Source organism: Rhagoletis pomonella, unplaced genomic scaffold (genome assembly GCF_013731165.1).
Source record: "Rhagoletis pomonella isolate Grant_MI unplaced genomic scaffold, Rhpom_1.0 Rhpom_scaffold_00004, whole genome shotgun sequence".
NCBI lineage: Eukaryota > Metazoa > Arthropoda > Insecta > Diptera > Tephritidae > Rhagoletis > Rhagoletis pomonella.
Window position 1 is genome coordinate 14,986,077 of NW_023458558.1, and position 12,488 is coordinate 14,998,564.

The following is a 12,488-nucleotide window of genomic DNA, read 5'->3' on the forward strand; positions in this document are numbered from 1 at the left end:
GACATAATCTTACCTAGTTAGTAACAGCAGATTTTATTGCGATGACGTTAAAGTTTATTCTTATTTTATTTTATACTCACCGGCAAGCGTGGAAATTGTTTAGCATAATTCTGTAAGTGACACATATATATGGCAATCATCGCATTAACACGTTCACGTTGATAGCGTTGAGCGTCCTCCAAAGCCTCCGAACGGACGGCAGCAACATCCTTCAAATGCTTCCACTGCAGTGGCAAATGATCGATTTTACGCAAAAGTTGTTGATCAAATTGCACATTATATGCTTTCAGCAAAGCTATAATATCCTTGAGGGGCTTAAACATATTATCTGCATATGTGGCATGCTTTCGAATTTGTGCCATAACAGCTAAAACACGAAGCAAACGACGAAAATTCTTCACACCAACCGGCAGTTGTAGAATTGCTAAGCCATGGCTGATAAATTTGGTCAGCTCCTGGTGCATTAAAGAACAGAAAGAGAGTGCATACTCGAACATATAAATACATATATGTATACATATACAATTTATACAGCGCTTACATTTAGCGTGCGTTCCACGTAGTGCAGCAACCAGCGTTTGTACAAGTGCGTCCATTTACAAATATGGTTTATTAATGCATATTTCAGCGGATTCAAGTCGATGCTTAGCCAACCGTTTATGCGCTGCTGGCCAGCCAGTTGCTCGATGGCCTCATGGTGCTCATTGTAGTGATCAATCTGGCAATAGAAAGAGATTAAAAAAATATACACATACATACATGTATATGGTTGGTTGCAAAAGCAATACATAAAACATTTTTAAAACAAGCCTGAGGCACTGAGAGACACTTAAAAGTGGTTGCCCAAAGACAACTTAAAACAGCTGGGCAGGCGACAGCCACAATTTAGCCAACCAAAAATGCGAGTACCATAAAAATATTCATAGAATAGAAGAATACAAAATTGTAAATCTGTAAATTGTTGGTCACTAATTAATCAGCAAGAAACTGACACGAGTACATTTGCGGTGAGAGACGCAGGTGCCTTATTTGCTACGGGCAATAAAATGCATGCATAATCTGGTGTTTCAATCTGGCAAACTTATGCAAGTACATAAATTCATTCATTCATTCATGTAAGTATAAACCATTTGTACGATAGTATGCGAAATGGACGCTTAATTTGGGTATTTTAATTTAATGCGCTCACGCAGCCAATACATTTTGCAATCACACACTTACATGCAATATTAGCAATTTACGAATGATTACAAATGAGTCATGTGTACTTATGGACATATGCATAATATGTATGTATGTATGTATATAAATAAGCATGCATGTGGCAGCAATATTTAGGGGCCTAGCTGGAAAGTAAATGATTACATACTCGTATAGTTGATGGCGGCTACGGAAAATATTCAACTTCCTTTGCGTATATTCGATGAGTGTATATGTAAATACAGTAGTGTTCAGCAAAAGGTTACCATTATTAAAGCTTAGCGTATTCACATTAGTTTTAATAAAAGTTTTCACCAAGCCATATGGTTGGGTTGCAATTTCATAAATTGTTATATACAGTGATGGGCACACTTAAATACTTTTGTGTATTTCAAGCATTTCTTTGGATGGAGAGGATTAATTAAAAAATCTAGTAAATAAAATTTAAGTATTTATCGGACGCTAAATACCAAAGTACTAAGGTAGTTAGTCGATTTCTAAATACTAAGGTTGCGTTTCACCAAACTCATTGAAGTGGAAGTTAACATCAAATTTAATACTCATTTAAATTTCTTTTCATCTTCAATAAACTGTTTATTTATGTGACTAAAAATATGGCAGCACCGTACTAAAAGTGGTTGTAAAAGCAGGCCTGGTAAACAGCTGATACACAAAATTATGGTGTGTGTATATTGATAAGCTGATTAAACGCGTAATAACTCTGAGTGTGGTTATTCTAATTTAATTTTTATTTAAGTGAAGAGCATAGGTCACTTAAATCAAAATTCAAATTGATTGGTGAAACCAAAAAATTCAAATCTAAATTAATTTTCACTAAAATGAATTTAGCTTTATTAAATCTGGTTTAGGAAAATAATAAAGTCTTTGCTTTTTTGTTTTAGATAGGAAAAGGGTAAATTTATTAGTGGCGTTCGGGATTATTTGATTCAAGGGGTTTTCCGATTTTTTCGTGATTTTTCCACAGTTCTTCGTGTTTTACATTTCGAATTTATTTTAAGAACTTCGGGTTTTTCGAGACTTTTCTTTGCTTTGCTTCTTTCCGGATTTTTCGTAATTCTTTGAAAAATATTTTTGCCGATTTTTCGGTACTTTTCGGGATTATTTCAGGATAAGTATTTTTGTACCCGTTATTTCATTAGGTAAAAGTAACTAAATGATTTTCTACTCAGTATGTAAGTCTTTGAGTATATATCTATGTATAAATACTTATGCTTCATTGACTTCAATAGTGTCGTAATCCATAAAATATAAATTTTGAGTTGCGTATGCAAATATTATATTTCTTTTGTGTCGTGTAAATATATCATAGCTGTATCGATTACCAGCATCTCACCAGAAATAAATATGTATGTATGTATATGTTTAGCTTTTTTGAGTTATAACATTATTGAAGTAAAGTGATAGTCGTTTTCGTTATTCGGAGGTTGTACTTTGCATATTTTGTTTCATTATAGGCTATATTCGCTAGATGGCGCTGGAGTTGAGTTATTTAGAAAACCAGTATTTATAGTACAATGTGGCTGAAATTTATAATGTATATTCTTTTTGTGATAAGCAATTCTTCTGTAAAAAATGGACCAAATAGATGGCCCTGCAAATATAGTGACCCAAATCAAAGGAATCTCTGGTCATTCAGATATTCCTGCGGCGACTGCATCCTTCCAAGAAAGAACACGGTAGGTCTGTACTATATACAAACAGCATTGGTAACCTTTATCTGGCCACTACTGTACATACCTACATATGGGTGAGTGTGTTGCGCAATTCCGCAATGGCTTCTGGTAATAGTTGACCGGTTTTAGTTGGAATATTAATGTTGTTTTGGCTTAGCTGCGGATAAAGCAGTACGCTTGTGTGGTAGCTCGAAATTGGCCAGCGGTCATCACCTCTTGAGAAATTAGCCAACTAAAATTGTTTGCATTATGAACAGCAGCTGAGGTAGTAGCAATTGCTGCTCATAAATAAAAGAGGTAGCAGTTGGTATTGGCAACGCACGGCCATTTGACTGCCAATTGTGGTGCTAATCAAAATTTCAACATTTCCTTGAGTTTGTTTTTTTTTTGTTGTGCAAAACGCCATCTCTAGCGTTGAGTGCATGTAATGGACTTCGGTTATGTTTGATATCGTAATTTAGTTAATATTTATACAAGCAGTGTTGCTGTGGTCGACTAAAGGCAAAATTGTACTCTTTTTCGATGCTTAGGGCCTCTTTACTGCGGCTTTTTCTTATAAGTTTTAATGGCTGAGGAATGACAACTATTACACCGTGCAACAAAAACAAAAAAATTCAAAAAACACTCAAGAATCGAAATATTTACTCACGAAACTATGGGCCAAATATAGTAAAACTGTGTTTGTAGTTTTTCACTCTGGCGTTAGGATTTTTTTCAAAGGACTTTGAAATTTTAGGGATATGATTAATTTAAAAAATTATTAAAAAAAATCAGTGTAATATAGAAGTACAATATTGACAAATGACAAATGAGAGAGAAAATTCTGTAGAATAAAAAAAATAAAGATTTTTGGTTTACAAGGACGAATAGGTATTGAAAATGAGCTTTCAATAAATTTTAACCTTTTCATTTATTACAGTTTGCAGGACGAAATTCGATGATGACGTCGTGTGTGTATTCGACTTCAGACAATAATTAAAAACAAAAAAAAAATAATGCAAATTTTCAAGGATATCTAAGAACAACATTTGCAAAGGACATTTTCCATATCCATTCGTCCTTATGCACCAAAAATTTATTCTGTGTTCCTTTATTGTTGGACTAGATTGTACTGCATTTTTTAAATATTTTTTTTTTAAATACTAATATTTTTTAAACTTCAAAGTCCTTAAAAAAAAAATCCTGATGTCAGAGAGAAAAACTAAGTACGCAGTTTTACTACACTTCACCCATTGTTTTGTGAATATATTAATTTTTATGTGTGTAAAATTTACTGTCGCATGGTGTTATCATTTCAATGTCGGAAAACGTTTGGCCAGCGAACGGCAAATGGTTTTTATGAGAACCTTTTTCAGTCTTTAAGCCTCAACATAATACAATTAATTACTTCACTCTAAAAAAAACTCAAGTTAAATTTCAGGGACCGTAATCATTATGAGTAAAATTATATAATAATAATTTAAATCCCTATTAAATCAATGCCCTATGAGTTTTATCATTTCGCCTAAAAAAATTATAATTATTTTTGAGTTTTATTTTTTCGCTCAACGGAAATATCTATTATTTGATTTATATTCTTTTCCATCACAAATAATGATTATTTTATGATTTTAATTTTTTCGCTCAGATATAAAAATTATTATTGATTAAAAAAATAATAAAGTAAAAATCAATTAATAAGAATTTCCTTAGAGCAAAAAAATGAATCTCACATATTATTTATTATTTTTAATTTTTAATTTTTATTGATTAAACTCGTAAAATAAAAATCACTGTAAATTGCAGTAGGACGTTCCGACACCGAAATTGTTTTACGACGATTAAAATTTGTTTATTTTTTTGGTTAAAATTTAAAAAGTAATGATTATTTTCCGTTGCTGTTAAATTTTGCCAGCAAATCAGATTCCTGCATACACAACTGTCGAAACTCTCCTTCTAAAATGAACTTAGCCATTTTTTTTCGACCACAACGAACCAATTTTCCAACTTGGACTAAAATTTCCTTCTGCATGTGTTTACATACATAGGCATGTATGTATAGTAGTATATCAACACGCGCTTTCGCACACATTCTGGATATCTATGAAAGCATCAAATGAATTTTCATAACAGTAACAAATCATTCATAAACTTTTCATATCTCTTTTTAGATTCGTTTTAAGCTAACATCCGTTGTAGATGACATTTAACCAGAGACATACTAGCCACTTGTCATCTTGGGGCCAATTACTTCTAAATGCCCAACATTTATCAAAAGTAATGGGTCATCAGAGTGGAACTAAAAAAAAGGTTTTAATAATCAATATAAGTGGGGTTATGCGGAAGCTATGAATATTGGAATTTGGAAAAATATCATAGCTCAATGAGATTTCAAAATTCCAATAAGTAAATAACAGTTCAAGTTTACCCTTGAATTGTATTACGGGCTGCTTTGCTAATATTGTCATATTTTATAAACATCTTCAATAAAGTTCTTCCGCTTAAAGCTAAACGCTACTTCACGTTATCCTCTCGCTGAGTTCAGGGAGTTTTTTTGTACGCAAATCTTCAATACTTTTTTCTTCTTTTCCATCGCGGTACATATGTACCTACTGGTGACTCACCTGCATTTTAAATGCCTCTAAAATGGCATAACCCTTTCCAGTCACAGCTTCGTTTTCGCAGGCAATTTGTAGTGTGGTGTGTAGCACCTGCTGGCGTTGTTGTTGCCATAGAAAAGCATAAGTGTTGAATTGCGCGGCAAAATGTTGTGCATCCTGGATTGTTGTGGCGAGTGCTGCCCGTATATCGGCATTCAGTTGGTTTAATTCGTCGGAGGAAATGTCTGTGAAGCCACAAAAGAAGAAAAACTCAAAGATGTATAAAATTGGAATATACATATATACATATTTATAGTACATACGTAGTTTTCGCAATCTTTTACGTAACACATTTACATATACAAATTTACATGACCAAATCTCACGAGTTGTTAAAATGTGTTTTTGGTCGAAGATGGTAGCACACTTACCTTAGAAATTCATTAACTTAAAAAAGATATGCTAGAAAAGTGAAAATAACAACTCGTGCTCATATACCCGTAGTTAACGTATACACCCCGGTAGCACCATACGCAGCAAAATAACACGTTTACTGGTACGCTTTAAGTTAATGTAATTTTTTTTAAATTCCGTAGCACACTCTTGAAACTTCACAGTTATGTTGTATTTGATGCCAAAGTCCATTGCATCTATTATGAACATTCTGTTTGAAAACTTCCCAAAGTTATTAACAAAAAAAAATAAAAAAATATTTTTTCGAGTGGCAATGAAAAAATTAGTAGTTTCAGTACTTTTTCGTCCATATAAACGTTTTAAGGTGAAAAGTGTTTAAATACTTGATTTATTTTTTATTGAACTTATTTATTGAAGTCCATTGATTGATATAAATGCATTCGCGTTTCGTTTTTCTTTTCTGGCGAGAGAAGGCGATAACACTAAAAAAATAAAATTGGTGAAATTTGCTCATGTGTACTTGTTAGCAATATAGTTATTAGCAGCGCAAAGGGTTTGTTTTGAAATTTTTCATTGAGCCCCTTGAACATACTACAACACAAGGATTCCAAGTTATAAATTATAAAAAAAAAATACAAGATTCGTTGGCATCTTTAGAAACATTCTCTAAGCAAAATTCAAATTGTTTTGCTTCTCAAGTAAAATGTCAAATTTGTGATAGGCGGCAAGTCTAAAACGTAAGAGAAAATCAAATTTTATTTAAAATGGAAATACTAAATAATTAAACAATCGCTAAAACAAGTAAAAGAGGCCTTCTAAGATCTCTTCTTTTTAGCATTTTAAAAAGGTAGTTCCTCCATGCTCGGCTGCTTATCCCATTCTTGTTGAATAGCATTATCCTGACGGTTTCCAAAAATTGACTTAAGCCCTGGCGATTTCAAACTTGAACTTTAAAAACCTGTATACTCAAAATCTTTTTATACCCGAGCGCACTTGTGCACAAGGGTATATTAATTTTGTTCACATAACGGTTGTTTGTAACAGCCAAAACGGATCGAGATAGATATAGACAAATGTATACATAAATGATCAGGATGAAAAAAGAAATCGATTAAGCCATGTCTGTCTGTCCGTCCGTCCGTCCGTCTGTCCGTCTGTCCGTCTGTCCGTCTGTCCGTGTACACGATAACTCGAGCAAAAATTGAGATATCTTAACGAAATTTGGTATGTAGGTTTCCCTTAATCCAAGGTAGGTTGGTATTGAAAATGGGCGAAATCGGACTTTAACCACGCCCACTTCCCATATAACGGTAATTTCCAGAAATACGAAAACTGCGATATTTTAGTAACTACTGAAGATAATTCACTCAAAATTGATATTTACAATAACTTTTAGACGAAAAATAAGAATATTATAAATTTTTGGAATATGGGCGTAGCCACGCCCACTTATGGTTACATGTGTATATCTTGGTAACCGCTGCACCAATTTCTTCCAAACTTGGCACAGTTGTTGGTCTTCGCACAACATACCAAATGGCCGAAAATTTTAAAAATCGCTCAATAACCACGCCTACTTCCCATATAACGGTAATTTTCAGAAATACGAAAACTGCGATATTTTAGTAACTACTGGAGATTATTCACTCAAAATTGATATTTATAATAAGTTTTAGACGAAAAATAAGAATATTATAAATTTTTGGAAAATGGGCGTAGCCACGCCCACTTATGGTTACATGTGTATATCTTGGTAACCGCTACACCAATTTCTTCCAAACTTGGCACAGTTGTTGGCCTTGGTACAGCATAAAAAATCGCCGAACATTTTTAAAATCGCTCAATAACCACGCCCACATCCCATATAACGGTAATTTAGAGAAATACATAATCTTCGATAAATCAGTAATTTATTCAAAATTGATGCTTGCAACAATTCTTTACCAAGAAATACGTTTATGGTAAAATTTTGGAAAATGGGCGTAGCACCGCCCACTTATGATCACATATAATTATATCGGTAACCGTTCTACCAATTTGTACCAAACTCGGTATTTTTATTGTGCTTGCTACATAAAAGCAAAACGGTGAAAATTATTGAAATCGGACTAAAATTACGGCCGCTTTTTATATAACGGTAAATTTCAGAAATGCTTGAAACTTCAATAATTCGAAATTTAAGGACGCTAATTTACTCAAAATTGATACACCCCGGCTTACCAACTAGCGGTAGCTTTCGGAAAGGTGAAAAAACATCTATTTAATACTTGCGCCGGGTATTTAATGTTCGGCTCCGCCCGAACTTAGACTTTCTTACTTGTTAAGAAATCTAATTGAAAAGCTTGGAATTTTTACGAAAGTTTATTGAATTTTTTCCAAAATATCGCACATATTTTAAACTTGGACCTTTACGAATTTTATCAAAGAGTATTTATTTTTTATAATGTTTAAATAAACGTTCAAAGGAATCTCTTCGAGTTCTTCAATCTTTAAATCTGACGTTTTAAAACGAAATATTTGCTGTCTATATGAATTGCGATGGCCCCATATGGTTATACAGCAAGCGAACGAAGTAGAAGTTTATAAACTGTTATAACCGTTACTATTTAAATGACCTTCACTAAAGTCAAGTATTTAATTAGGGAAGCGGGTTTGAGCACAATATTCTTTTGTTAGTTTTTGCTTTGATGCCGGACGTAATAAATTGCACCAGCTTACGATACTTTAACCACCCCTCCATATAATTGATATGCCCCTTCCCAAAGACGATATGTTATTGGAACAGTTTCCCGTAACAGAAAGTGCAAATAAAAATAAGAAGTGATTTTCTGAAAAATTATTTGTACCTACTTTTGCATCACTGCGGCTCATCGCTAATATAGAAAAAATAGTTAGAGTTGCCACCTGTTTGAAAAATGCAGTTTAAGTAAATTGATAAGATAAAGTAAATGTTGCAGTGTGGCTTCCAGCCGAAAATATTTTTATGGATGGTTGCCATCTCTTTGAAAACTTTAATTTAATTTAATGTAATAAGATAAATTAAGTATTGCTGCGCTGATTACTTTAGCCATAAGTTTCAATCATTTCTCAGCTGCATTTTGATAAAATACACATTGGCAAATATTTGTAGTTCGGCATTATGGAATAATACATTTTGTACGTATGCATGCAGTGCAATTAAGGCTTTGGAAGTTAGCCGCAATTAAAGAACGGATGACGACCTATTTTGCGTACTTAACTCTGAAGAAAGTTTCTTTGAATTAATAAGTGTGTTTCGGTGTAGAAATTTTAATTCATTTGTTCTGTATATTTATTGTTTATTGGTTGCATAATTCTCAAAGGCTACGGAAGTGAATTCATTTGCATTCTCAAGCCTACTTGGGAATCGTGCATCATGTTCGAAAGTCAGCATGTCGAACGCGGTTGCATGAAATTTCGGAATGCTTTGTTAAAGTAAGAAGTGTTTCCACATTGCAAACCCTGACACCAGGCCGTCTGAAGTTCGCACCAAGTTTGTTGTAATTACTCATAACTCTATAAAGGACGAAGAGCGCCAACTTTAAAATAAGTGACAAGTTTGCTTTTAACAGATAAACTGATTTACATACTTATTCTTATAACGCAACGTATTCATCATTTTAATTCAGTGCAAAGCATAAAAGTTCTAGCTTCTTCACCTGTGTCACTTGCCAACATAGCGCCAGCAGCCAATGCATCTTCATTGTCTCGCTGTGAAATTCGACTTCGACCCACTTTAGACGCTAGCTGTTGCAGTTGCCGACGTTTAGCCGCTGCCACTTCATGCAACGAACTCATAACCATCCTTGTCGTGTGTGTCTGCTGCCCCGGCACTTCTGCTTTGCCATGTTGGCGTTGCAACAGCTCGCACCTGCCAAAGTTTTTGTCTTTCGCCACGTAGTGATTATTATTGTTGCATTCTACTATATTTACCGCACCGTCGTCATCACAGCTGCCACTATTTTGAATTTCATCTTCGTGGTGGCCGTCGCCACCAGCGCAGTCGTTGTCTTCGTCTTCGTCTTCATCTTCGTTGTCATCAGACAGCGCCTTATCGTCAACAATTCGTCGTGGCATGCAGCCGTGGCTAGTCTGGTGTATGTCCTCCAGCAGCTGCTCGACAATTTGTTGAAAATTATTTTCTTCGCTCACGTTGAATGATGGCACGAAGCGTATTTCCGTATTTGTATGCGGCGGCGCATCCGTTGCAGTTGGCGCGTCCGCATCCGCGTCCGCCTCCGTCTTCGCCTGTGTTGTCCTCCAATTGGCTGGCAGCAACTCTAATTTCACCTCAAAAAGCGGCATTGCGGTTGCCGCAGACATTACAGTTTGTCTGTTCACTTGTTGTTGTTGTTGTTGATGGCTGTGTTGTTGGTGGAAGTGGTGGTGGTGGTGGTGGTGAGGCGGTGTTTTAGTTCTGTTGCTCATTGCAGATCCTACTCTGTGTGGCGTTGTTGTTGTTGTTGTTGTTGTAGGCGTTACTGCCATTGTAGGTGCCGATTTCACCGTCGTCGCTGTTTGTGGGCGTAGTAACAACAACTGTTGTCTGCTGGTTGCTGCCGCACCTGCTTGATTATGAGGTAAATGCTTTGCCTGTACCCCCGCAAGTGTGTCATCATCATTCGCAGGTGTGCTTCTCAACGAAGTGTCTGTCGCTGCTGTTGTTGTCGCTGTGGTTGTTGTTGGTATTGTCGTTGTCATCAGCGCCGCTTCAATTTCGTTTGCTTTTGCCATTTGGTTGTGAAAATACACTAAACTGTTTGGGGAGGAAGAGCACGGCCGCCGTGGTGTGCGACAGAGCGTATGAGTGATGTGCAAATTAAATTGAGTGCACGTTGAGTGAGTTACACGCAAGCTTTGCATGCAAAAACAGACAAATAACGGTATGTGTGGCATGTTTTCAAAAAAAAAAAAAACGCACAGCGAGAAATGTGAAAACATTAAATTGTGTTAAGAGGAAATAAAAAAAAAAAGGCACATGGGCGTTGTTGTGGTGGCTAGAGGAAGAAGGCGAAATTTCGACGTCACTGCAACAGCAGTGTTTTTGTGGTCAGGAATTTCGAATACGTGCGTATGCTTGTATGCAACAATAGTTGCAACTTTACATTGAATTTGTAACTATGAAATGTTTTAAAGGGAGGCCAAAATGTGTAAACTGAAATAAGAAAAAGTTTAATGTGTGAATTGCTAATTAAATTGTAATTGTGAGTTGAATAAATTGAGAATCCAGGGCAAAAATTACAAGTAAAAAAAAAAAATTTTACAAATAAAATAGTTACATGCATGATTAAGCTGCAGTTTTGCTGCTCATTAAAGGAAATAGGGGTAGTTCGAAGTAGTAGATGCAATAAAACAACAAGATCTTTGCATTATCTGATCGCATCAATGTTTGTTAAGTTTTTATAAAGCTGTTAAAAAACATTGAACTGGTCTCCATAGACTTTGTCTATAAAAAATTTTAAAAATTGCATGTTTTCTACACCACTTCCTCCATATCTGGCATATCTAAAAAGCGCACATATTCGTACATAGTTAATTCAATTTGTTCGCCAGCCCAGTTTGATTTTGCTAAGATTGTTTTCCACGCCGTTAGTTTTTATAAGGAGTTTACGACTGTCCCTGGCTACCCAGTCAGATGCAGCCAATGGTAGTGTTGTTGCCAACGCCGCCTCAAAATCAAAACCAAAATGAGAACAAAACTGTCCAGAATCTTCTAAATGGGAATTATATAAGAACAAAACCCTGTGAACAAAATGCGAACAAAATGCCCCGAAAGTAGGTCGTGCCCCTGTTCACCCTGCGCTGGACCATGGTACCACCCCACTCTGCTTCGTCATTTCTGTCACTGATTATGTAGTATATGCATGTATATACCACATGTGCTCTATGGGCTTAAGATCAGGACTCTGTGGTGGGATCTTCAGAAAATGTGGAATATTTTACGCCAAATATATCTTGCTGAAAATAAAAAAAATTTCGGCAACGCACAGCCCCACTCATTGTCATACCAGCATCCGGTTCTTTTTAGTATGCAGGTGGCCTTTAAGGCTTCCCCACGTATGAAAACACAAGGTGAAGGTAAGTGCAGCAGTGCGTCAAGAGCACTATACACCACTCAAACAAATTAAAGTTAAATAAAGAGGCTATCAAGCAACCATTTTGGTTCTTTACATCGAAACCAGATAAATTTTTGTGGACCCCCATTTACAACTCATGGACCCCCATTTTTTCACGTCACCGTGGACCCCCGTCGAGTCTCCAGTGGACCCCTGGGGGTCCACCTGGACCACTTTGGGAATCACTGCTCTAGTGGTACACCGGATGCATATGTATAAGTTGCGTATGTACAGAAAAAATGTTGGAATATGTCCTCTAGAATTGTTGAAAATTTACACTTAAATAATTTAAAAAAATAGTGCTCATAAAGACATTGACACATCGGCCCTTAGTGAAAATCAAAAATTAAATGAAAACTACTCGTAGTGAGGGGTTTACGGTGTATTTCGTGCCAGATGAACATACATATAAACATTTCGCATAATAATAAAAACATTATGATATAAGTAATATGATATGATTATAC

The 12,488-nt window shown here is 35.4% G+C and overlaps 1 protein-coding gene across 1 annotated transcript in view; it reads right to left on the reverse strand.

Moving 5' to 3' along the window:
• The window catches only part of LOC118738115 (dynein beta chain, ciliary), a 67,479-nt gene that overhangs the window by 32,238 nt on the left and 22,753 nt on the right, over window positions 1-12,488 (reverse strand). The window contains exons 10-13 of the mRNA XM_036469035.1: window positions 9,565-10,661; window positions 5,498-5,718; window positions 542-718; window positions 81-455 (exon numbers count right to left, since the gene is read on the reverse strand). Of these exons, the coding sequence (XP_036324928.1) occupies window positions 81-455; window positions 542-718; window positions 5,498-5,718; window positions 9,565-10,661 (1,870 nt within the window). The remainder of the gene's footprint in view (window positions 1-80; window positions 456-541; window positions 719-5,497; window positions 5,719-9,564; window positions 10,662-12,488) is intronic.